At 35.8% G+C, this 24862-nt stretch overlaps 1 protein-coding gene across 3 annotated transcripts in view; it reads left to right on the top strand.

The window, feature by feature from the left end:
* The window catches only part of LOC106143309 (furin-like protease 2), a 242167-nt gene that overhangs the window by 185226 nt on the left and 32079 nt on the right, over positions 1-24862 (top strand). For all 3 annotated transcript variants that reach the window (XM_060948387.1, XM_060948389.1, XM_060948388.1), the window contains one exon: positions 20083-20187. In XM_060948387.1, coding sequence (XP_060804370.1) covers positions 20083-20187 — 105 coding nt within the window. The remainder of the gene's footprint in view (positions 1-20082; positions 20188-24862) is intronic.

The raw sequence follows: 24862 nt of genomic DNA, 5'->3' as shown, positions 1-24862 counted from the left end.
AAGTATCGCTTGAATAGAACACTTGATTCAACATTTTCATTATCAGCACATTTCTGCAACCTTGAAGTTATTGAATTACTGATTGTGTAATTTAATTTATTTCCAGTACATTTTTTAAGCACTGTATGTATGTATCGTTGTCAAATTCATTAAAATTACTACAGTTGCTCTCAAACTGGCGTCGGATTAAAAAAGAAAAAGAATTTTCATCTATGCTACGTACCGGCACTTTTGTTCGCCTCTCTCTCGTGTCGTACCTGTTCGGTTCGGATTTCGTCTATCCCAACGGTTTTAAAATATATCCTATTCTACTACTGCATTTTACAGGAACATACCCAATAGTGGATTGAAGAGCATCGATGGTCGAGTGTTTAAGATATCCGTTTCAATGATTTTACCGTGGTCATTTATATATATACATACATACATACATAAACTCACGCCTATATATATAAATGTACTAATAATAACTTTTCGGCGAATAAGTTGCTAATTTTGATGATCTTACGGTGAGCCTTCCCTCAGGACGAAACCGCCTCAAATCTTCATATTATGCAATTTTTATTTTAGATAAATTAATTCAAGGCATGTTTGAGATTTCGATGAGATGATGAGAAAGGTTTGTATTGGTGAAAAAAAGATTATTCTAAATGAGGTGAAAGATACCTAAAGAATAAAGATTTTTTCGCTCGCTGATCATATTACATATTTACTACAAAGTAGGCAAGAATGCCGTGTATAAAAAATATTCGCAAGTTCCTATAAAATAGGTTCTGGAATCTATAAATAGTAATTTTTTTTGAGCTTCTATAGCTTACATTATACTTTACAAAACATACTGTAATACATTATTGCAGCATCACGAAAAGGGTACTCAAACGTCACCTCAAATGTATCCGATCCCTGTATGAATCGATAAGGTATCATCCAATGGGATATACCTACATCCGCTCCGAGCTAGGATGAATACATTACGCTGACGTGCGCCACATATTTATTCTAACAACGTTTTTATATGACAACTTTGAGAAACATTTGCCGTGTAGGGAAAGCGTACACAAGTTATTTACTTAACGTTTGGCCTAGCGAAAATGGGGAGTTTATTTTACCAATTTGAATTGTTCCAAAGTTCGTCAGAATCGTTGTTCCGATCTTGTCTGGGTAAATTTCAAAAGGATTTTTAAAATAAACTGGGAATCGCTTTGTTTAGCTACGTTAAGCCACTTTCCATTGGAACAGAGAAACGTTTAGTGAGGGTAGTAAAATAAAGCGGAAGCCATCCTATAGGTTGATATTTTATCTTCGCTAAGCCAGCTCTAAGCTGCCTTTCCACTGGAGATTTGCGAGGTTACTAAGCGGTGAGTTAAGTTAAGATCGAGGCTAACCTTAGGAACCCTATCTTTCTGCAATGCTGAGGTGTAATGTAACGGATCGCTAGAAAATTCAGAATTATGAATAACTCAATTCTGATGTGCACACATATACACAAAACAGTGATAAAAGAATGTTGATAGCGGACCCGGGCCTCTAATGGACTTGGGAAAAAGTGCAAACAACAAGTAATTTTTATTAGTATAAATTTGTTTTTTATACTTTTGTATGTGTCCGTGTGGTTCCCGGCACCAATACAAAAAAGAATAGGACCACTCCATCTCTTTCCCATGGATGTCGTAAAAGGCGACTAAGGGATGGGCTTACAAACTTGGGATTCTTTTTTAGGCGATGGGCCAGCAACCTGTCACTAGTTGAATCTCAACTCTATCATTAAGCCAAATAGCTGAACGTGGCCATTCAGTCTTTCAAGAGTGTTGGCTCTGTCTAGCCCGCAAGGGATATAGACGTGACCATATGTATGTATGTATGTATGTATACTTTTGTACAATTTTTTTTTGTCACGATAGCCCGCTGTGTTAGACCTCGATACTTTCGGGTTTCGACAGTTTTCATGCTGACGTTTCTATTCTTGTTACGCTTTTGGCTGCCTTTGTGACTATTTATAGGAAGGTAATCGTTGTACAAATAGACATTTTCGAGTAAAATCTGAAAGACATAAAAATTACGATTCTTTCTCATTTCTCGGAAAATCACCACAACTTAAAATTCAGGCTTCGTGTTTCGATATTTCCTGTAAACAAATATTGCAGAAGCAAACGATTACACGACTCGAATCCGTCCCGTCGTTAAGCTGGTTGTAGAGTGACGCCGGCGAGATGCGCCGTGGGCCAGCGCCGGCCACAAACGCGCTTGTCCGGCGGAGCGCTGTGAAACAAGTATTGCGTTTTGTTTCAAAATACGGTGAGCTCAGGAGATAGATGTACCACTTCGCCTTGATTAGTGTATAAGGTAGGTGGCCCAGGTATCTCTTGAGCCGTGTGTACAGGCGCATTGGCAGCGCTGACCGAACCACGATAGCACACGCCTTACGATGGGCGCGTTTGAACTGCGTTACTATTATCCTAGTGTAATTGTAAGCGCGCGTGTGACCGGCGCTGATCAAATGCGTTATTCTGAAACCAGCCTTAGAATCGATAAAAATCCATCGTTTGTATAGAGCATCGTTCTCGAATACATTACTCCGTGGTGGACGAATCGCTCGGTATTGGAAACGCGTTTTATTCCCGACATCCGATGCACACTTGGATTTGACAGATGTAGTTCAATATGTATGACTGTATGGGTGCTTGGAATACGATATTGATATTTCACCGATAACGTATTATATTTTATACTAGGGTTTTCAATTTCGTGTAAGGTTTTAGAAGTGTTCTTAACTATACTATTACTGTCAGGTCAGCCCCAACTCAGATGTGTAATGAGAGTATGATATGTCTTCTCTACAATTCCTCTCTCTGTTTCGGACAACGTATTCCTGAAATCTTTCTTCACACTATCTTTGCGAGTATTATTTAATTTTATAAAAGTAATTTAGTTAAGAAAATGTGGTTCTCTTCAAATTTTGCCTAAAACTACGCGATTAGTTCCATAAACACATTTGTCCAAACCAAACCAATATAAACTGGGTGGGTAACAGTATTGTTGTAGGCTTATATACATACATGTACTGTCTCAAAAAGACTGAAATGCTCGTTCAGCTGAGTATGACATAACGATGGAACTGAGAATCAAATAGTGACAGTTGTACGCTTCGCTGTCGCGTTACAAAATATCTAACGAATAGATAAAAACTTAAAAAAATAGTTTATAAGTAAGTATTAAAAAATATTTTGTACGGACTTCATATAAGACATACATATGGTCACGTCTATATCCCATGCGGGGTAGACAGAGCCAACAGTCTTGAAGACTAAATGGCCACGTTCAGCTATTTGGCTTAATGATAGAATTGAGGTTCAAATAGTGACAAGTTGCTTGCCCATCGCCTAAAAGAAGAATCCCAAGTTTATAAGCCTATCCCTTAGTCGCCTTTTACGACATCCATGGGAAAGAGATGGAGTGGTCCTATTCTTTTTTGTATTCGTGCCGGGAACCACACTGCACTTCATATAAGACGGTTAACAAATCTGCATTCAAGTATCAGGTGGCCCATTCACTTGGTATATCCAGTTACAGAACCGTAACATAAACTTGCCGTTTAGACGTTGGGTGCCCATGATTTATTGAGATGCACTGAGCAAGCAGGATCATAATCCGATTGAGGAGACACGAATTTGCATGTGAAATATTTACTGATCAGGATTGAGAAATTGTAAAACAAATTTCGTTCTTAAGTATAACATTGACTTAAAAACCAATGGAAAAATTAAAAGATTTATTCAATAATCACGTTCTAGTTGGTTGAATCATAGTTAACGATTGGCCTTTCTCTGTTATTTTGACGTCAGAAACAAATTATGCTAGAAAATGATTTTGTGTTTTTCTTGGTTAAAAAATCAGGTCAAGAGTAGGTACCCCAAATAGCCGAGATTGTATGAATATAGTTATGAATGAGGATTACGCAATTTAAGTATGCAGGGATCGTGGCAAGTAAAAAGATGTAGTTTTTGTCATCATTCTCCTATTTAATGTAATGTCATCGAAGATAATATGATCTTTGAGTGAAAAGTCGTGTGATATATCAATCTTACATAGGCCCAGTTCTATAATTTTTGTTTGGTATACGTTTTACATGATTAAAAAATCTAACTCTAGAACTAGTATTTCACATTTCTCATACAACTAAGTAAGCCAAGATTTATCAGGCAGAGCGGTATTTGTTCGAGACGGGCGCAGTCTGAATATTAAAGCGACTCAGGCAGAGATTAATATGTCGTCACTCGCACTTTACGGCTAGGAGCCGGCCTGGATGCAAGCTACGGTGTCTCGGCGGCTTCGTTACACATTAGTTTTGAAGTGAAATTTCTCTGAAACATACATACATACATATAGTCACGTCTATATCCCTTGCGAGGTAGACAGAGCCAACAGTCTTGAAAAGACTGATAGGCCACGTTCAGCTGAGTTCAATTGAGATTCAAATAGTGATAGGTTGCTAGCCTGACGCCTAAAAGAAGAATCCCAAGTTTATAAGATGATGATATTAAGAGTAATTTGGGTGAACCTATGGCAAATACTTCGTAAAAAGGATGTTGAATTAATAGTGCTGAAAATGTAGAAGCCGGTCTGGATGCAAACTACGGTGTGTTCTCAACGCTCATTAATTTTGTAGTGTAATTTATGTGAAACGCAAGAAAAGACTGTTTGTGTTGGGTGAACGTATAATGCTATACTACATTGGATGTAAGAAGGAATGTTACCGTGTTGAGAGCGTCTCTTAAAAATAAATATATAAGGGACAAATTACACAGATTGAGTTAGCCTCGAGGCATGTTATATCAGCAATTTCAGCCTTTTTCTTCTTAAATGAAAGAGCTCTTGGAGTTAAGTAGAGCTTCCTCCATTCATCCCTTTTCTCAATTATTTTTTTTAGTTTCTGTTGTATAGTTTACTTTTTGCTTTATTTCATCAAATTTTTTTATTCTTCCCCCATTATTTTCCTCTATTTCCATTGAAAGAGCCTGCTTGTGGGAAATTCACCTAAATAGCTATTAGGGTTATATATGTTTTCTTAAGTTCATAGCTGTAACAATGAATCTATCTTGACACATAATGATCATTGCAGCACCAAATTCTTCTTTTACAAACCAAACCTCACTATTTTTAGTTGGAATCGATTGTCAATCACTCTCAAACCTTTTTCCCAATAGGTAAACGACGTGTCGTCATCGGTACGAGTAATTGCAGTCGGAACAAACAAAGATAGAATTGCACGTCCAATAATTGACCACTCAGAACTATAACCCAGTAGTTAGGTAATTTGGGCTCTAATTGCTGAAGCTATTTGCGGTGTGGTGGGCTAATGGTGGCAGGGTGACGCCACGTTACAATTACTCTGTTTCACCAATATTAGGTGTTTACATGCTCGTCTCACACTTAGGGCGTAGCTTAATTTTGTGGTTGAATGATGAATCGGATGCGAAATCATGATGTTTCTATCTGTCACCTACGCGAACAAACAATAATTTTGTTTAACATTTGGAATAACATCTCCCTCAAAAGTTTTCCATGTTACACAGAAAGCAAATTTATAATGTTTGGAATAATTTATTATTGCGAGTTTACGCTTCTAAAATTGACGACCATAAATCTTCATGAACAGAACTCATTTTCACTTCGATATTAGATTTAATTCACTCGTTCAAAACTCTCACCAACATTTTGTGAGATATCGTTAAAAGAAAACTTCGTATCGACATTTCATCGCCATAAATCGCATATTCGGAAATCCTGTGCTGCTCTCAAAGTTTTCGATATCGCCGGCTCTTTTAACTTGGGTCGAACCCTGGGACCCGTTGTTGGCCTCCCGCTGACAAGGGTCCAAATCAGAGATATTAATTTGTAGGGGTGCGCTGTAAATTAACCGGCGCGAGTTCCTGTAACTGAGTTACCCGGAGTCCACATTGGGCCGGATAATTTGTAAGGCAAGCGACTAATAATTTCCGACGTTGGTCCTTCGTGAGACGTGTGTCGGATTAGACGTTAAGGCGGTAATGTGCCCGAGAGGTGCGAGGATCTTGTTAATTCTGGCGCGGACCTCGTACAGGTGGAATTAGGATATTATATCTTTATTAGTTCGCACGCTCCCAAAATTTACGGGCATGCCTATAAACTTGTAGCAGTTCCGGAGATTTAATGATGATCGTGTTTTGATTTAGGTGCAACCAAATCATAAATAAATACATCTCATCAAGCTGGGAAGGTCGTTTTAAGTTTATAATATTGTGTTTTGTAGATATTTTTGAACTTTAGTCCTTAAAATTCAGTAAAAGTACATAGAAAACGTAACTCATTTAGTTAGAATTAATATTTCAATACAAACAATATTGGTTTTCTAGAAACTTCATATCAAAGAAACGAATCAAACTTTTGAGAAAACTTGGAAATTAGAATCTCGTTTAATATAAAAGTTGAGAGTTCTCTTGTTTTTGTTATCTAAATAGCTTGCTTGTTGTTAGTTGTTATTCTTACGAAATAAATTATATTACCCCCGAAACATACATTAGAATATTTTATCTAAAATAATAATTATAGATACTTATTGTTTGTTTTTATACCAACTCTTCATAAATCCAAATAAAATTTTTCAATGCCTAATATGGTTTTGATACATAGGCCAAGCGAATTTTTGTCTCCCATTTTGTTTTAAGTTCTTTTAACATTCATTGTGGTGTTTTGCCGAAGCATGTTAAGTTTCTGACCATTCTGAGGCTAGGTGTCATCGAAGCAATATGTTTATGTTTCGTTTACAGCACAGAAAATAAACAAAAATATTTGTTTGAAACAAAAATACATTTAAATTTTCGTAAAGACGTTATCATTCCGATGGTTCGTTGTCTTTTCATATTACACAAAATAAAGTATCACTCAAAGTGTACAATAACGATATCACAGAAAATAGTATTATTAATTATTATTTAATTCTCGTATAAAGAAATTTGTAGATATAGTTTTTGTACAAGAAGAAAGTTAACAAAATATTATTTACTCCTTAATTTAGAACAGAATGAGAAATTGAAATCTACTCTTTATGGCTTTCTTTTTAAATCCAACTTTCATTGATTTAAAGGATTTTGTGCAATAAGGACGCTACATATTTTCTAATATAACTTAGTTTGAGAACAATATTTGTATGTTACATAGTACTGCGAGAATACTAAGAATCGCTTCTGTATTTTCATTATTTGTGTTCAAATTGAATGATGGCGTCGCTTATCAAAGTATTATTTCTGTGGCCTTATCTCCGATCAGAGGAGATCTGGACTTCTTTTCATTATTTTCAGGTAAAATATTGCTTTACGTAAAAATTTTCTTTGTAGTGAACTGCGTAAGTCTCTTGAAATGAAATGTTCTGGAAAAAAGAATTTTATTTTTTGAACACTGTTTAAAATGTGCTCATTTACAAGGAAAAACATAGGCATAGTATGCGTGTGTGGTTGATTACTAAAACATTTGACTAAACCGCCGCCATTTTGGTTCAATATATGTTACATCGCTTTCGAGTCCTGTGACTTGGCGCTGTCAAACTTAGAAGGGATAATGGCGTGATAGGTCCGTGTATATTAAGGGTATCGTTTTGTTATTTGGATTGACTTCAAGCAAGTAGGTAGTGTAATTAAGGCCATTCACAAGTGACTTAAAAACGCTACTTAAAAATATTTTACATGATAATCACTTTCATTAATCTATCCATAATATTGCTCTTTACGTTATTGAATTTAATCGGACAAAAAACGCATTGTATCAAAGCTGTTGACAACTGTGTCCATTTAGATCATAGATTTCAGGACATAATCTTTTGCCTTAGCAAAAATAAAGGTAATATTTACCATTACTTCTGTAGAGTCAATAAATTGGGCCGCAGTTTAAAAATAAATTCATACGTTAGTAGAGTGGAGCACTTTCACGATTCGCCCGCCGTGGGCACTGTAATATTCAAGATACATATATTCGGAGCCTGCCGCTAGGTTTTTGAATGTTTTTTTTCCTTTATCACCGCAGTTTTGTATTAGGTTTTTTTTTTATTTAAATCTTAAATGCGTAAGCCTGTTTTTTTGTGTCTTATTGTAAAACCGAAACCGCCGAGCTTGCATGAAGAGAGTTATGAATGTGGATGAAGCAAAGGAAGTATGCAGGGATCGTGGCAAGTGGAAAGAGGTAGTCTCTGCCTACCCCTCCGGGAAAGAGGCGTGAGTTTATGTATGTATGTATGTATGTATTGTAAAACAGGTCTTAATTAATTTGAAGCGCCGATTCGTAGTTTTGGATTATAAGCATACAATGCACACATAATTTAAAGCTTTTTTATTATTATTATAAGTCGGTATTAACCCAACCTACGATATGGGCGAATAAGAAATATACAATGTTTTCTAGTGTTGCACTATATCAAAACTGTTTTTCTGTTTGCTGAGAGACTGTGAGATACTTTTATATTCGTTTTTTGCTTTTATCTCAATCTGGGGCGTCATTTCGCTTCCTTTTACAAAGTATTTACATAAAAAATATATAAACCATGCATACAAGAAAACATATAGTCCAATTTCACAAATATACTGGGGATAAAACCAACAAGAACAGCGGGAGTCCACTCGTCGACCGCGTCTATTTTTCACTCGGCCACAATTTATGTACCAGAACTCAGCCTCGCTATGACGTCAGATTAAGTTATTATCTGCTTAAAGTGGATGCTTATAGCAAGTAGCACTCTGTTGAGGATTAATAGCGTGCCAGCCGCTTTGCGGTGAAATTCGACGATTACGTAATTAAGTGCGGTTATTTTAATATTGAAATTGTTATTATTACAGGGGCTCTGATGACGCGAAAAATGTGAGCAGTGGAATTAATGAATGAGATCTCTTTATTTGATTTCATTTTGTATATGGCGTTAACTTGCTTTTTATAAACATACATACATACATAAAATCACACCTTTTTCCCGGAGGGGTAGGCTGAGACTACCTCTTACCACTTGCCACGATCTCTGCATATTTCCTTCGCTTTATCCACATTCATAACTCGCTTCATGCAAGCTCGGCGGTTTCGGGTACTTTTGACCTGACCCTTTACCAGGACGTCCTTAATTTGATCAAGATACGTTCGTCTAGGTCTTCCCACTCCGACCTTTCCCTCCACACTCTCCATGTATATCTGCTTAGTCAACCTGTTTTCATTCATATATATTTATATTTCAACTGCGCATATCTATGTAAAACAAATTTTTGGTGTCGGACAAGCTTCATTCTACATGTATGAAGGGCCGTTGCTCTACTCTGTTCGAAACTAATTAAGGGTTTCACCAAACACGTCTTCTAAGACTTCATTAATGGATACGCCTTACATAGGTACGATTAGGCGAAACTTGGACAAAGGACATTCAGTCGGTTCAGGTGTAATAGATCCCGGTCTAATTGGCATCTTCATAATGACAGCAACAATGTAAATTCCAAGATTTATCCAAGTTTCGAATACTCTTCCTCTGATATCGAACTCCGAAATTAATATCAGAACAATGAGTTTGAAGGGTGAGTATCAAATTTAAGGAATCTTGAAACTCCGTCAAATATGACTCAGAAGTTCGGTGATGTTTGGAACTTTGCTCGCAGGCGTCTGGTTTTTGTTTCAATGTGATTTTTTAATATACTTAAAAGATATTAAAATTATATTGCGATAGCTAAGGCCACTGATTTTCAAGAAAGAAAGAAATTACGAAAATTTTCTTGGATGTAAATTGTTTTGTAATAATTTGCTCAAATGTTTTGAAATAATTTGGTAACACTGGTGTCGTGTAGTTCCTGACAACCAAAAATGTGACCACTCCACCTCTTTCCCATGGATGTCGTAAAAGACGACTAAGGTATAGGCTAATAGACTTCGGATTCTTCTTTTAGGTGATGGACACTGTAGCAACTCATCACAATCTCAATTATATCATTAAGCCATACAGCTGAACGTGGCCTTTTGGTCTTTGCAGGACTGCAGGTCCGTCAACGTCCGTGACGGCATTATACTACATATATAATGGTAATTGTATCATCTTGACAACACCTTATTGGGAACAATATGTGTACCGTGCTATAGTCGCTCCAATGCCCATAGAAAGATATGAAGTGATTCTATTTTACTGTTCGGATAATACACGGCTAAAAATTGTTGCTAGGACCTAAATAAACTTGCCGAAATTGAATGTTGTGTATTTTATATTTGACTCGGTTGCCAAAAAAGCTGTTATCTCTTCAATGAAGTAATTTTCCCTTTTACATCTTGTAAACGTATTATCGTTACGAGGCCTACAATAGCAGCCTTTTTGATGAGAAAGGGGTCGCCTCTGTTCAATTTGCTTTTAATTTGAAAAAGAAAAACCCCATCGGAGTCTAGTGCTATAGTATATACTAGTTGTTCAATAGCACAAAGATAATTTCTAGTGTTGTTTGTTGTATTTTGACAAAAAGATCGTCGGCGGTCGAATAGGTAAATTGTACGATTATAATGCACATGTAAAATGCAATGGCACAGGTTCAAATTCCATCTCGGCCTTGTACCAAATACTATTTTCGAAATTGTGTACAATAGTTTGAATACTAACCGATGCTCCTAATCACATAACTCAAAAACTATTTATTAGTATATTCCCGAAAAGGTTTTACACGAAGCGAACTCCCATCTGACCGCCATAAGCTTTGTAGAGGAACCTTACCTAACCAATATTGAACATGTTAAAAGCTGCACTAGATAAATGTGCCTATTCCCTTAGTCGCCTCTATTACATCAATGGGAAAGAAATGGAGTGGTACTACTATCCTCTAGTGTATCCCTACGGCACTTAATCGTGCAAAATAAATATCTGCATTTATAGAGGTGTCATGTTATCCTACATATTTTATGGCTCTCCAGACGAAAGTTAACTGTTCTGTTACGGCTAGAAGACCTGATGCGACGGTAATAAACACGCGATATCGATCATAAAGCGGCTCGATGTTTTATATCGATAGTAACACTACTCGAGATCTTAAACCGTATGATGGTATAGCCAAGAAGATATACTTTTGCTTAGCGGTAGCGCAACAACTAGTTTTTCTGTAAGAATTTGAAAAATCGATTAATAATGTTATTAACGACGAATTCATAGAACTCTGTTTAGGCGATTTGACGTGATGGAAATTAAATTTATGTCGAGGATGAATGAAAGTAGGTTGACTAGGCAAATATACAAAGGGAGTGTGAATGGAAACTGGTGGAGGGGGAAGGCCTAGGCGAACGTACATATCTTGATCAAACGTTGACGTCCTGGCAAAAGGTCAGGTCAGAGAGTACCCGAAACTGACGAGCTTACATAAAGAGAGTAATGAATGTTATATGCAGAAGAAAGCGAAAGAAGCATGCAGGGATCATGGCAAGTGGAAAGTTGCAGTCTCAGTCTACCCCTCCGGGAAAGAGGTATCACACCTCTTTCCCGGAGGGGTAGACAGAGACTGTTAGGTATGTCATCAATAAAATATTAAAACATTAAAATCATGCCTTTACCAAACACGTTACTGTCTCAATATCTCTTGAAAATGTGTGTTTCGTTATTAGTATTTATAAGTGTGAGTGCGTTCTATCTAAGTAATAAATAAAATAACGACTACTCGTAGGTATCTACGGCTTAACAACATCGCGGCTCAGGTGTGCGGCTCTGCCAATCTTTATTTACTCTATGGCTGTTAGAATATTTATTGCGACATGTTATAGTTATGTCTGTGAATAGCGAGCAAAAACGTGTTACAGTATTTTTTAGCACAAAAAGCGATTTTATTTATTTCTAATACGATTCAAAATGAGGACTTGTCGAATAACGTGAATGTTTATTGTGAATTGATGGAATTGAAATTACATGTTCGTTTAAAAACTGTGAGTTATAATGGGGTACTGCTATTCAGCGTATGATGGTTTTTGTTATGTGATGATTTTTTCTCCTTTAATTGAGCCTAAGGCTCGCTTAATTGACGTTGTTTTTTGTTAATCGCCCTAGATTTCTCTTTGATGTCATTTCAATATTATTTAACACAATTATATTGTTATTAATGGATAATGTTCTATGGAGGAAGTTTTTAAGAACCTCTATACAAATATGATGCCTAGCAAATAAAAAGTAAAAAAGATTTTGTAATTCAACGCATGTTTTTCAAACGAATTTTTTTTACAATTCATAGAAGCTCGCGTTCGAAAAGTATACATACATCACTGGAAAAGTTTTAATAAAAGCACAATATTTTCATTTAAATAAAAAATGCATATTATGTTAACAGAACAAACTTGAATACCGGTAAGCCCAAGCCGTTTCTCTTCAAAAAGTTGATATCACACAGAAAGTTGGAAATTAGACAGGTGGTCCCTCACCGAAGGGCTTAGGGTGCCTCCCCGCCTCGGAGCTACCGGGGTTTTTATCTAGACGAATGTAACTCAAAGCTGATTCACATCTGTACGAGAAGGTACGGTGAAACATTCTGAATAGAATGTGCTTTAACACAAGTGATATAATTTTTCTTGCAATATGATCTCCTGTCAAGATTAAAAATGACATGTTAACAATAGTTGTCGCATAGCATTATGGTGCGCTATCGCCCCCTATAGGTTACCCCTTGTTATGGGAACACAGACCAGTTGTATATATTCTATGAGTATAATAATTGACCAAACATACCTGCTCTATGTACTGGACATAGCATGGATCAGCTACTCGTTAATAAGAAATATAAAAATAATAGTATATAAAATATAAAAAGCAATTCTTTTTAACTTGCATACTATTTATTTTTTGATTAAGTGCAATTTGTTATAGCAGTTAAACTTTCCCTATTTATTAAGTTGCATTGAAGAGATGCAAATTTTATTTATTTGTGAGTAATTAGATAAAATTATTTACGAGAAACATGTTGCAAAGCCAATAATGTCTCGAGACACAAATTTAACTGCTTCAATGATACGCTTCCAATAAATAATTCAACCTTACTCACTATACCTAAATCTAGATTCGAAACATATCAATTCATACGAGAACTCGGATACTATCAGCATAAATCATCAGCAATCTTGGCATTTCGAGCGAAATAACGCTATTATTACATTGAGTATGTGCTAACATAGTTTGTAGCGGAACAGCCTTCATAAATCCAGCGAGTGTCAAACGGAACGCGACGATGCTCCGACGCAGTTCATGATAAAACTCATTACACATGGCGTGTCTCACAATTTCCAACTTTCATAACGACCATTTTGCTCCAACTTCCCTTGAAGAAAGCCAAATTTTTCACAAACGAATCTCAACTCTGAATGTAATAGTTAAAGTGGCTTTTTGCTCGGGAATGAAACGCCAAGTGTGACATTGAATTTTAATATTCCATGTCAGAAATATGTTTGCAAGTTGCCTATCACTTTTGTGTCTTCTATTATTGCCATTTTATTGAATAAAAGGGGTGTGAGAGAGCGATTTCGTTTGGAGGCTTACGCGACGTGAAGTCAATTATAGATTTCCACGAAGTTTTCAATAGAAGTCTTCGATAGAAGTCATCAATAAGAATTGATGTATATTTTAACTTTAAAAAAACAGTACGTATTTTTTTAGAGAATTTGAATTGAGAACGTTGAACTGTAAACAATAGTAGAGTTGCATTATATACTTTTTTAACGTAGTGTTAGACGATTTCTTAAATTAATGTTAGCAAATTTATATTTTCTTTCTTATTTTACGCGTTATAAATGGAACTTTCCACTGCATGCTTCAAGACCCAGGGTCTGCATTTCTACTTTAAAGATTTGACCTTCCAAATTTAAGTAAAAGCGTAAATCTAACCAGTCATGGTCATAATACGCCATAAGGATTTACGCCACCATCCGGTATCATTAATATGGGTTATTCTGTATTCCTCAGTCGGCTTCGGAGAGTCATTGCCGCTTCTCTCACGGTCATGGACAAGGAGCTACTAAACAAGATGGAGAATTCTTCGTTGAATTAATAATTTATCAATGGGTAATTTTTAAAAAAAAGGAGTGCTGACAAAAAAAAACATAGATTCCGCCCGGTTCAATCGTGTTCAAATTGACGTCTATATATTATTCTAATCATGGCATTCCCGTCTTTACTAGACTTTTGGCTCTGTCAATATATTTTTATTTTGTTGTTGAATATATCCCTCGCGGGGTAGACAGAGCCAACAGTCTTGTAAAGACTGATAGACCACGTTCAGCTGTTTGTTTTAATAATAGAATCGAGATTCAAATAGTGACAGGCTGCTAGCCCATCGCCTAAAAGATGAATCCCAAGTTTATAAGCCTATTACGTAGTCGCCTTTTAAGGCATCCATGGGAAAGAGATGGAGTGGTCAACATATTTGTAAATCTTAAGTGAATTACGTAAAATATTTAGTTACCAATAATTGTGGCCAAAAAATACCACCACCACCAAAATCACTCTGGTGGTGGTGGTATTTTGGACCATCAAATGTAATTCTTATATGTTACAAAATGTGATATAAATTCATTTATTCATGCTCACTCCACTTCAATATTCTGTAGGCCGTGCATCTATTTATTTTGATATATCTCCCACGAAAATAAGTTATCGGCGGCGGAGCCTACCGTTTCAATATGCCGTATCGGGAAAATGTTACACGAAATATTTTTAGTTCAGTATTTTCTATTTACTACTATTAGGGTTGAATAGGATTTTTATATTTGCTCTATATACCTTTGTTTATAAATGATATGATTGGTCCGTACCGCGCTTTAATTTAACATACATACATGCATACAATCACGTCTATATCCCTTGCGGGGTAGACAACTTCCAACAAAGGCCAATGGTCTTAAAAAGACTGAAAGCCTCGTTCAGCTGTTTATTTAATTTAAGTTTGTTTGTTTGTAAATATTTATTAAAATTTTTAGTAGTACAAAATAAGAAATAAAAAATGCACAATGGCGGACTTATCCCTATAAGGGGTTTCTTCCAGTCAACCAGGTCAGTCAAGAATCATATCAAGGTAAGGAAGTAAAGGTTAGCTACAGCTATAAGTCCGTATTTTTAATGTTTTTTTAATGAGTTTAATAACATAAGATTTCGTGCACTAAAGGTTATGTGATTGTTGTGTATTCGATCTCAAACTGATGCTTCAAGAATGCTTTTAGCATTAAGTTCAACTGTTGCAGCCTTAAGCCTTAAAGGTTATTGAGTTTTGAGATTCAAAAAGTCTGAGACCAGTTAGATGTGCAGTTTCTTATTTCTCGTAGGCTCTATTCAGCTATTCCATAAAAAAGTAGTATTGGAATTCAAAATGACAAACTAACTCGATTTTTTAATTAATACAAAATTCCGTTATGAAAGTTATTTTCAATTGTTTTCATTGAATATCTCAATCATTATTAAAACTTTTGAATAGTTTTTGAGCATTGCGAAAGTATTGAAAAATATGTAGTAGATTTTGCCCGCAGCTCTGTTCGCGTAAACGAAAGATTCTAACGTACGTTACATATATATATATACCTATATACGAATACGTATATAGGTATATATATTTATATACACATAAATAAATAGATTTTGCGCGGGGCTTCACTCCCGTGGGAAATTCCTGACAAAAGTTACTACTGAAGGTCTATTCTGTAACTGTCCCTAATTTCGAGAAAATCAGTCCAGTAGTTTTTGAGTTTATTCGTTACAAACATACAAAATCACAAATCTTTTCTCTCTATTATTAGAGTGCATAGAATAAATAATATAGATTGTAATTTTTATTTATAAGTGAATTGACACCGAATCTTTGTAAACTAGTTATGAATAAAAGCAATACACGTCATATGCAAAATATCTGAAATGAAATTCGAGCGGGCCACTCGTTATGTTGTACCCGGGGATCGGGGGTACTTCAAACATATCCAATATTCATAACCAATGCAATCTGAATGTCTGTCCGTTCATTCGTGTCGAGGAAATCTATAGCATTTCTTGGTGGCACTTGATTTTGGGTAACAGTTTCTTGATTTGTCGGTAGATAATTATTCTATTGATATTTCTAAGTGTTGTTCCCCGCACTTCAGAATAGGGCTCTCCACTAGTAAAGGCGACCAAGGGATAGACTTGGGAATGGGAATAAACTTGGGATTCTCCTTTTAGGCGATGGGCTGGCAACCTGTCGCTGTTTGAATCTCAATTCTATCTTAAAGCCATACAGCTGAACGTGGCCTTTCTGGTTACTCTTGACTTTGTCTACTCCGTAAGGGTTAAAGACAAAATTAATTAAAAAAGTTGTTTAAAATTTTACAAGGCATATCAAGCAAGTGGTCACGTGTGAAAAGTGAAAATCGTGGCATCTATTCAAACTGAGAAATTAATGTGGTTCCTTTGTGTACGAAACTACTACCTATCTGAAATTTCTAAAAGTCGATATACCAATATAAAAATCGACTGATACCGCAATGGCAATCATAAAAATCCGACACCGCCCGGATAAGCCGACGGGACGAGATCAAAATATAACGTAACGTATGAAATATAGTATCCGTCAGTGTGCACCCGGCGTTATTACGTTTTTACGTCAACGCGTGACTTTGTCGTGATCCCATCGTCAATAGGCAGCTTTAGACGGATAGGCTTCGGTACTGGAATAGTGTTGATACAAACTTACTCAAGGAGTGGAAGGAGGTTCCAATATGGATAGATGGCAAAGAACAAACATTCTATGTAGCAGCTGTTTTTCTTTTCTAAAATTTTTTAAAGTTAGTTAAGGGATAGGCTAAACTTGTCATTCTTATAGGCGATGGGCTTTCAACCTGCCACTACCATGAATCTCAGTTCTCATATAGTATTAGACTGCCGGCTCTGTATACCCGTAAGGTATAAAGACGTGATTATATGTAAGTACCGAAGGAGTTTGATAACGTCGAGCCGTTTACATTATCACTACATAGTATAAAACAAAGTCGCTATTTAAGTCTGTTTGTCTGTATGCTTAAATCTTTAAAATTACGCAACGGATATTGATGCGGTATTTTGTAACAGGTAGAGTGATTCAAGAGGAAGGGTTTTATGTATATTTTTTCCGAATTTTGCACCCGTGTGAAGCCGGGGCGGGTCGCTAGTTTCTAATAATAAGTGAGGACTAAACTATGAAAGGAGGTTGACTTAACAAATATACAAGGAGAGTGTGAATGCACGTTGCTATATCAAAGCCGACGAACTTACCTTGATTCGAAAGGGGTCGTCGTCCTGACAAAAGGTCAGGTCAAGACTACCCAAATGCTACGTCAGTAATGTATTCCGTTAATATTCAGATTTTATATTTGTGTCTATAAAACTCGTAGCTTAATAACTAACCTAATTACAAATTAATCGCTTAATAAAAAGACTGAAACACCTTCACCATCGCAATCTCTTCCGAATAACCCAAATAAATTCTAGTATATTAATTCACGTCAGATGAGAAAACATAATAAGTATAGAAATAATGCATCTTATATATTAACACCTTTTATAATAATATTTTTGGTTCTTCCCTTACAATTTGTAAAAAAATTAAAAACTCTTGATTCAATAATGAAATTCATTTTTAAATAAATTCTAAGGTGTGTTTTGTGAGATAAGCTGTGTGATAATGTTGCCAGTGCTAAATAATGAAAATACATTTCGTGATAATGTTAGAAAAGTAACAATTCTAAAGTTAGTGAAATTTTGCCAAGATGAAGATATAATTGACCGAGCGATCGAAGCGAACAAGGTCTACAAGTCAACCTTGGCCACAAATATTTTTTTCTATGTTAAGCGATAGTTTTTGAACCGTTGTTGGTCTAATTATTTAGGTATGTGATGCAGGTTTAAAAGGTATTAAGGTACTGTCAATAGAATTTTTGAAATAGGCCTCAAAATCGGTTCGAGACTGGATTTTTAAACAGGGTCACTTTAAAATTTAAAAATCGAATGTGTAACTTGAACTGTTCATCCAATCAAGCTTCATTTCTGCACGTTAAATGTTCCGTATATAGGACGCCGGGTCGGAAGTGGGCGGGCTTAGTTTAGGACGTGTAATGTGTTGCCCGCGGGTCTGGCGTCCGGAAACCGGCTCATATTTGAAATGCCACAAAGGCCAAGGTTTTATGTAAGTATAATGTGTAATAAAAGTAGGTACTATATTATTTACTCTCCTCTTTTGTTGAGTGAGAGCCCCGCAAACTTTGTGAAACGCCGCGCCGTGAGTTTGTCCAAATATTGTATGATTGTCGAGGGAATACATTTAGGATTATCATGCCTTTAATTTTGTTGTAGTCTTAAATAAAAAATGGCCAAGGGCGTGTCGAGCCTTGTGCCTCATATGGGCAGATGAATTATTGACTATGGCGTTTGCGCTAATATGTTTTTATCCAAACACTTTCATTCATTAATATAATCATGTCTATATCCCTTGCGGGGTAGACAGGGCCAGCAATCTTGAAAGACTGATATGCCACGTTCAGCTGTTAGGCCTAATGATAGAACTGAAATTCAAATAGTGACAGGTTGCTAGTCCATCGCCTAAAAGAAGAATCCCCAGTTCATAAGCTTATCCCTTTGTCGCCTTTACTCTCACTAGAATTTAAAACTTTCACAATTAAATAAGTCTCACTATTCGTTTGTATAAAATGTATGTCTCTAGAACAAGCATGATATTATATACAAAAAAAATTATCTTCGCTAAGAAAGCTTAATAACTGTCATACGTCATCTATCGATGCAAACCTAGAAATGTTCACTTGCATACGAAACTGCATTATTCTGCTTTTATTTTGCACTTTCCCTGCTGTTCAGCGCACGCGGGCCACAAAATTAAATCGGGGTGTATTTCGGACTTTACACTAGGGATGCACGGTGGTTCTAATATCGATATGTATATCGATAATTGTGCTAAATTGATGAATATAATCGATTATATGATCAGTTTGAATCGTAGTTGTAATATGTGGAGTTTCAGTAAATCACACAAAAAAAGCTCATCCGAATCTTCAATTCTCTATCTGAATACCTATGAAATTACAAAAATAAGTTTATACGCTCCTAAGATTCATTTTTTTTAAATTACCCTTATACACTTTCTTCTATATTATCATTATGAATTCTTAACGATATTTTATCCAAATGAATCGAATTATCATATCAAGATTGTGAAAAATCGGATTTTGCGATATATTGTTGCAACCCTAACTTGCACGTCCCGAGATAAATTCCCGGCCATCGTGAAAAATGGGACGCGCGCTTACGTAATCGGTTTTTCAGTGTTAAAAGTTTCAGCGGGATCATTTTTGACGCCGAAAACTTTATTGCGCACTTTATTACGGAAGGGTTAATGAACGTGAATATTAAAGGTTAACAATGGTTTTGCGTTGAGGGAGAATGATGGGAGGAAAATTGGGAGGTGACTAAATGCGTTAAATACTCATTGAGGCTACTTACGGACATTGATATGTCTTGTCTTATCTTCTCTCTTTTTCTATAAGTTTAATCAAATAGTTCAAATTTTGATTTGATTTAAGGATTTCACTCTATGAGGATTTTTGTGCACAGGACGGACAAAACTGTTGTAGGTTTGAGGATAATATTTTCATACTACAAATGTAGCAGGATTCATCAGGTTTTTGTAGTTGTAATTTCATTTATTAAGCTAAGAACACACATAATATATGAATGACTGTTATCAGGTAGAAAAAAAGAAAAAATCTTTGTAAAGCACTGTATGAGTTATTTTGGTTTTCGTACAAAATTTTTGAAATCACTTAAGACATTTACTAGCTACGCGCCAAGGCTTCGCACGGGTAGCATTTATAGAAATAAACCTTCCGCAAAAAACCCTCTTTCTTACATTACAAACAGGACTGAAATTCGTTTACAAATTTCCGAGATTAACACAAACATACAAACAGAGCAAACGAGGGGACTTATAATATGTTGTGATTAGCTTATGTGTACCTCTAAAACCTTTATTTACATCGGTATGTTTTAATGTTTTTTTTATTTTTTTCTTGTTACAGATTGGTTCCCTGAAACATTACTACTTGCTGTCCCATCATGAAGTCAGGAAACGATCAATTGAGCCCAGCCATGAACACCATCGGAGGCTGAATGATGAACCACAGGTAACAAAATAAAAGTGCATTTACCCTTTATTTGGCAACTTTAGGCATATCATATTATATATTGGTGCCGTGTGGTTCCCGGCACCAATACAAAAAAGAATAGGACCACTCCATCTCTTTCCCATGAATGTCGTAAAAGGCGACTAAGGGATAGGCTTACAAACTTGGGATTCTTTTTTAGGCGATGGGTTAGCAACCTGTCACTGTTTGAATCTCAATTCTATCATTAAGTCAAATAGCTGAACGTGGCCATTCAGTCTTTTCTGGACTGTTGGCTCTGTCTACCCCGCAAGAGATATAGACGTGACCATGTGTATGTATGTATGTTAAGCATATCAAATATCTGCATACATATAGTTTTTATTGCCTACGAGGTAGACAGAACCAGCAGTCTCAAAAAGACATAACGTTACGCCAGCTGTATGGGTAATGGTGCAATTGAAAATCCAATAGTCACCGTTAGCTAGCCCATCGCCTTAATGAATCCTAAGTTTGTTATCCTCACCCTTAGTCGCGTTTTACGGATTTCTTTACGGAACGAAAATATGGAATAGTTTGTAATGTGCCGGGAACTACGTGGCTCTAAATTGAAAAATAAATAAAATATCTAAAGTGAAATATTTTCATATTCATCTTGTAGTTAGTCCCGGTTGCGTCCTCGCCTTTCTAGAGAAGAACCCTGGGTCCGCCTGTGATCTAAATTAGGTTTTTACAGGAGAAGACTCCCAGGATAGTGGTACCTACATGCTCATTAAAAATTATAGAAGGTGTTTTAAAAATCTCAAGTATTGTTGTAAATTGTAAATGTATTTTAAATATCTCAATTGAATTCTTGTTGTCTATTACGTGTCAAATAGACCAGGCATAAAATATAATACCCACGGTTGGTTTGAAATTATCGAATAAATTGTCACTATGAAAACAATAACACCCTATATAAATTTGTATAAACCTTTTACGCAATACAATCCCTAATACAGCTTTTAAGATCGCAGTCGCGCTAAACAAACTGTGCACCCTTTTTATTCGTTTATTCCAATATTGTCGTAGCTGTAATATTTACTGTCTGGATCTTAATATCCCGAAGGACTGCTGAAAAAATGTTGTTATCACTCACTTTGATAGTACCCTGTATATCTCTCTATATTAGTCTGCAAGCAATTCGCGACACGCGTTGTAAAAGGCGTAAATCGTATTGTGTGCCGTTTCGCACTGTGAATATTTAATAAAAGCTTGAATGGATCGTGTACATGTCTTTATGTCTTACGGCGTAGACGGAGTCAAAAGTCATAACACTCGGAAGGCTGTGTTCAGCTTCAGGTAACGTGACAGATTGATAGTATATCATCTAACAATTTTGGTTGTGAATGTTAATAGGAGACGTATTTACAAATATGTCAGCTGTAAGATTTCATTGTTTACTTTCAATTTATAATTGATTTCTATAATTAGAGTTCAACTAATAACTTTAAAACAAAAAAGCTCTCTTATGTTACAATCGGACATTCAATTTCGCTCTCACGGTGAGAGAAAATATCGTGAGGAAACTTGCACGGTCAGGCAACTGGATGTGTAACCATAATCCAATAATACGGCTTAGGTAAATAACCTGATTTACCCAATACACGCCGATTAAAAAAATTGAGATGTGAATCTAACCGGGACTCTAACGCCAGGTGGAAGAAAAAGATTATTTCTCGTTTTGGTTCAGAATTTACTTTTCCAAATACGTAATATTAATTTACTCACGAAAGTTCAATCGACATGAATTTTCTTCAACGATTATATTTATTGCCACATATTGAGCAAAAGACTAATTTCTTTTAAACAACCTTATTCATTGTCATTTCTTTTTACAAATAGACAAAAAAAAAAAACATTAACAAGATAAAAAATATCCAAAACTCATTTGAGAAATACATTACAATTCTATGTAAGTCTAACAAAATATAAATAATAGACATATGATTAATAGACATATGATATTGTATCTTTTCGATGCTCGTATTGTCCCTAAATATAATCCTTAATGGATTAACGTCAACGTTAATTTGCTGGTCAAGGGGGGAACCCAATAATATGTCAATATGAATGGAACAGATTAAATCATTGTAATAAAGTTGATTGATTGGACCGCTTTTTACTGTAATAAGTTAATGGTCGTTTCTGAGTATTTTACGAATTCGAACTAATCGTGTAGGTAATGATCAAAATGTGTTTATTGTTCTTATCGCATTATTGAATTACGATAAAAATAAACTCTTGACATTCTTATTATGTTAGTGGTTTATGTAAAAAGTGTTCTCATCGTGGAATAGGACCACTCCATCTCTTTCCTATGGATGTCGTAAAAGGGGACTAATAAGGGATAGGCTTACAAACTTGAGATTCTTTTTTAGGAGATGGGCTAGCACTATTTGAATCTCGATTCTATCATTAAGCCAAATAGCTGAACGTGGCCATTTAGTCTTTTCAATTTTGTTGGCTCTGTCTACCCCGCAAGGGACGTGACCATATGTATGTTTGTATGTAGAAGTAAAGAACCAGAAGGAGGACGATGAGAGATAGAATGTAATACAGTTTGTGAATATATTTCGTAGTCTCTAAAAGGAGATATTGTTACTGTATAGGTACATATAAAAAGTTCCGCAGACCATTCCAAATGACGGGGGACCATTCATTACGGCATCCTTTGTCCTCTCAGATAAAAGTTATCGGATCTTCAGATAAACACATCAAAAACTTGTTACTTAGTTCCGTCGGATTATGGCTTCGCTTTGATGTGCGTGACAGGGACTTGGAGGTCTCCAATTTTTACTCGACTGTCCAAAAAGAAGTGTTGTGTTTATTCATTTTCTCGAAATATCCGTTCATAAACAAGGAATATATTTTGGCGTTTCCACAATTTTATAATGTTAAATGAAAAAAGTATGCAGGCATCTTCATCGTCGTCAATGTAATAGCATTGGAATCTTTATTTCGGCATTCTTTGTAAAATCTCTTTAAATTCATGCTTATTAACGGTCATTTGAATTATCAAGTGACCGTGAATAAGCATGCATTGATTACAATAATCAATATTGGAAAAATATAAATTATGGAAGAATACAACACACTTTTAACATACATACATACGTACAATCACGCCGGTCTCCCATTGCGGTAGGCAGATACTATGTATGTATTTTCACTTGCTACTCCTAATGTCTCTCTTTATTAAGACATTTAAAATTTGGTCCTTGAAAGTTGGATAAGGCCGGCCTTGCCCCACTTTTATCATCCATTCTCTCAACATGTCCAAACCGTCTCAACCTACGCTTTTGAATTTTGGTCAGCACATCCTCTTTCACTCCACACATTTCTCTTACATCGATATTTGTTATTCGATCTTTTAAACTTACATTACACCACCACACACATATTTAATTCATGCCGAAATATTCTTAAGCCATTTTACATTTTAATGAATGTTATAATCAGATTGGATTACACATTCGGCATTTAAATCAAATAACTATACCAACTCCATTGTGCCACACAAATTAGTATTTGGTACCAACAAAAAGGTCAAGGGTTAGGGTTTGCCCAGACGTCCCAGTCGAAGTTAGCCATCTAGAACAAATAGAATTACACGCGAGAACAATCCTTGATTAGGTTTGTCCATTTGTTTGAGAGTTTAATAAAATACAGTAAGCAGTTGATGAAGATGTACCCCCCACAGTTGCCAATATACAAATGTACATATATATGTACAGTCGCGATACATATTAAGGACATACTATTTTCCCTCCTGGCTTTAGTCCCGGTTGCATCCTCACCACTCTGGAGAGAAGTACGGAGTATGCATTTTGAGCATGGGTTCTGGATTGGACGAGTCAGGTTTTTACACTAAGCGATTTCCATCTGACTTCGCAACCTTTACAGTTAAACTTAACCAGTATTGGATCGATCATGGCTACACATTCAGTTGCGTGAATGTGCAGGTTTCTTCACGATGTTTGATTGATTCTATGTGACTCTTAGTACAAACATAAAATCACGTTTCTTTCCCGGAGGTAGGTATAGGCAGACTACTTTTGCACTTGTAAACCCAAATTGTTGATAGTTATCGTTGAAAAAAAAAAGTTCTCACGATTTGAACTAGAGGGAAAAAAGCAAAAAGCGGCTTAGGCGACATTCCATCATCTAAGTTAATTCTAATCCTTTCGGTATGTATGTCAAGATTTCACGCATTCAGTCAGCTAAAGTGCGCATTAGTGGTATAAAACGTCCCAAAATGAGCATCTTAAGTGCGTCTTACTATTGCAATAAATCATTCTTTCAATTAATCATGGCCGCACTTCAAGGGCGGTTAAGGTCGTGGGGTCAAGTCAAGTCTTAATATCTAGAATTAAGCCTAGGTTACAAGCTAGATGAGATCTGGAAATTGTTTTTCTGATGGCAAACCGTTCCTTTTTATTTATCAAAAACGTTGCATTAAATTAAAACAAGAAAGAAAATGTTACAAATATTTTATGCATTTTATTTTACCGTGTGGTTTCTGGCACAATAAACATGGGATTCTTTTTTTTAGGCGATGGACTAGCAACCTCTCACTAGTTAAATCTCAATTCCATCATATAGCCATACAAATGAACATGACCTTTCAGTCTTTTCAGACTGTTAGTTCTGTCTC

This window comes from Amyelois transitella, chromosome 16 (assembly GCF_032362555.1).
Source record: "Amyelois transitella isolate CPQ chromosome 16, ilAmyTran1.1, whole genome shotgun sequence".
Taxonomy (NCBI): Eukaryota; Metazoa; Arthropoda; class Insecta; order Lepidoptera; family Pyralidae; genus Amyelois; species Amyelois transitella.
Note: the sequence above shows the minus strand (reverse complement) of the source record. Positions and strands in the feature narration are given on the sequence as shown.